The 1,823-nt window shown below is 57.0% G+C and overlaps 1 protein-coding gene across 1 annotated transcript in view; it reads left to right on the forward strand.

Annotated features, from left to right (window-relative positions):
• The window catches only part of CAPN11 (calpain 11), a 12,531-nt gene extending 10,977 nt beyond the window's left edge, over nt 1–1,554 (forward strand). Inside the window, exons 17-21 of the mRNA XM_007107602.3 lie at nt 188–256; nt 478–556; nt 653–769; nt 1,242–1,300; nt 1,435–1,554. Coding sequence (XP_007107664.1) covers nt 188–256; nt 478–556; nt 653–769; nt 1,242–1,300; nt 1,435–1,461 — 351 coding nt within the window. The 3' untranslated portion in view covers nt 1,462–1,554. The remainder of the gene's footprint in view (nt 1–187; nt 257–477; nt 557–652; nt 770–1,241; nt 1,301–1,434) is intronic.
• Nucleotides 1,555–1,823: the final 269 nt, after the last annotated feature.

Consider the following 1,823-nt stretch of genomic DNA (forward strand, 5'->3'; position numbering starts at 1 on the left):
CACACACACACACACACACACACACACACACACACACACACACAAAGATGCCAGGTCTTCCGGCTGTTACCATGGTTACCATACAGGCCCCTTGGGTCTTGTGCCCTCTACCTCGGTGAGTCCCTCTGCCTCCCAACCCCCAGGATGCCCTCCCCACCCTCCTCGTATATCCTTGACTACCTCCCAGAAAGATGGCTCTGGCAAATTGGGGCTTCAGGAGTTCCAGATCCTGTGGAGAAAAATCAAGAAATGGATGGTAAAGGGCATTGAGGGGGCAGTTTATGGAGGTAAGAAAGAGAGGTCCTCCAGAGGATTGAGGACTAACCTCACAGTCACCAGGTGATAGGAATACTGGAGCTCAGGGGGTGGGCCAGCGTAGGGAGCCCCTGGGGTCTTGGGTAGCAGTCGTGAAGCATTTCATCACTTCAGCCACCGTGCCATGCACACGGCCCTACCACATCTGTCTTGTCCCTTCAGGACATCTTCCGAGAGTGTGACCAGGACCACTCAGGCACCTTGAACTCCTATGAGATGCGCTTGGCAATTGAGAAAGCAGGTGGCCAGGGGCAGGAGAGGGCTTTGGGGCAGGGAGGGGGAGGCAGCAGCGGCCAGAGGGCTGGACTCTCCCCCTCCACACTCCTCTCTCTCCCAGGCATCAAACTGAATAACAAGGTGACACAGGTGTTGGTGGCCAGGTATGCAGATGACAGAATGATCATGGACTTTGACAGCTTCATCAGCTGTTTCGTGAGGCTGAAGGCCATGTTCAGTGAGTCAGGCACCTGCCCACTCCCCACCTTGGGCCAGGGGACCGCTGGCCTTCTCCCGCATACCCACACGAAGAGCACTGCTCCAGGACCATTCCCCTCCACTGGGCACAGATGATCTGGGTTCAGATCCCAGCTCCACCACTTGCTGGCTCTGTTGGCCTTGAGCAAGTCACTTTATCTCTCTGTGCCTCTGTTGCCTTACCTATAAATATAGATAACAGTACAGCCTGCATAGAATGGAGGCAGAGATTAAACGAGATAGTATTTGGAGAGCACTCAGAACAGGCCCTGGTTCAGAGCAAGGCTGTAGGAGTCCTTACCATTAATTCCCTGCTGGGCTGGGGGTTTGGCTGGGAAGAGGGAAGGAACTGCTTCTTACACCCTTTCTGACATCCTCCCTAGTCGGGAAGGGGGTCTTGCAGACCACTGACTCAGCTCCAACCCTTCTCCCTTGCCTCCTCCTTGAAACAGCATACTTTCTAACCATGGACCCTAACAATACTGGCCAGATTTGCTTGAACCTGAACCAGGTACATGGAAAGGATCCTCAGGCACCACCACCACCCACCCCCGCCCCCGCGGCTCCACTGGCCCTTCCCTTTCCCCGGACGTCATGCCCCCCCCACCACCTCGCCCATCCTCTGATATTCTTCTTGCCCCACAGTGGCTGCAGATAACCATGTGGGGATAGTCACTGCGGGAGCCTGGCTTCCTACTACCATCAGCCCCGCCCCACCCCACCCCGCCCCACCCCCACCCCCGCCGGGTTCTGGCCTGGGGGGCGGGGTGCTCCCTGTGGCACTCAACACTGCGGTCTCTGCTGATGGAAGGTCCTGAGATGCCGTGCTCATTCCAGCAGCAGGACCTCCAGGCCCGCCCTCCCAGCGCAAAGTGTTTTTCTTTTACCCCAGCCAGGCTTCTGGTGGCTGGCTTTACCTCACAGTCTCCCTCCCTCCCTCTCTGAGTACATTTCACTAAACATTAAGTGACACTTCTGCGGTGTCCCCGGCTGGGGAGGCTGTCCACGTTTCCTACCCTGCTCACGCTGGCCTG

The sequence above is a fragment of the Physeter macrocephalus genome, chromosome 18, assembly GCF_002837175.3.
Source record: "Physeter macrocephalus isolate SW-GA chromosome 18, ASM283717v5, whole genome shotgun sequence".
Taxonomy (NCBI): domain Eukaryota; kingdom Metazoa; phylum Chordata; class Mammalia; order Artiodactyla; family Physeteridae; genus Physeter; species Physeter macrocephalus.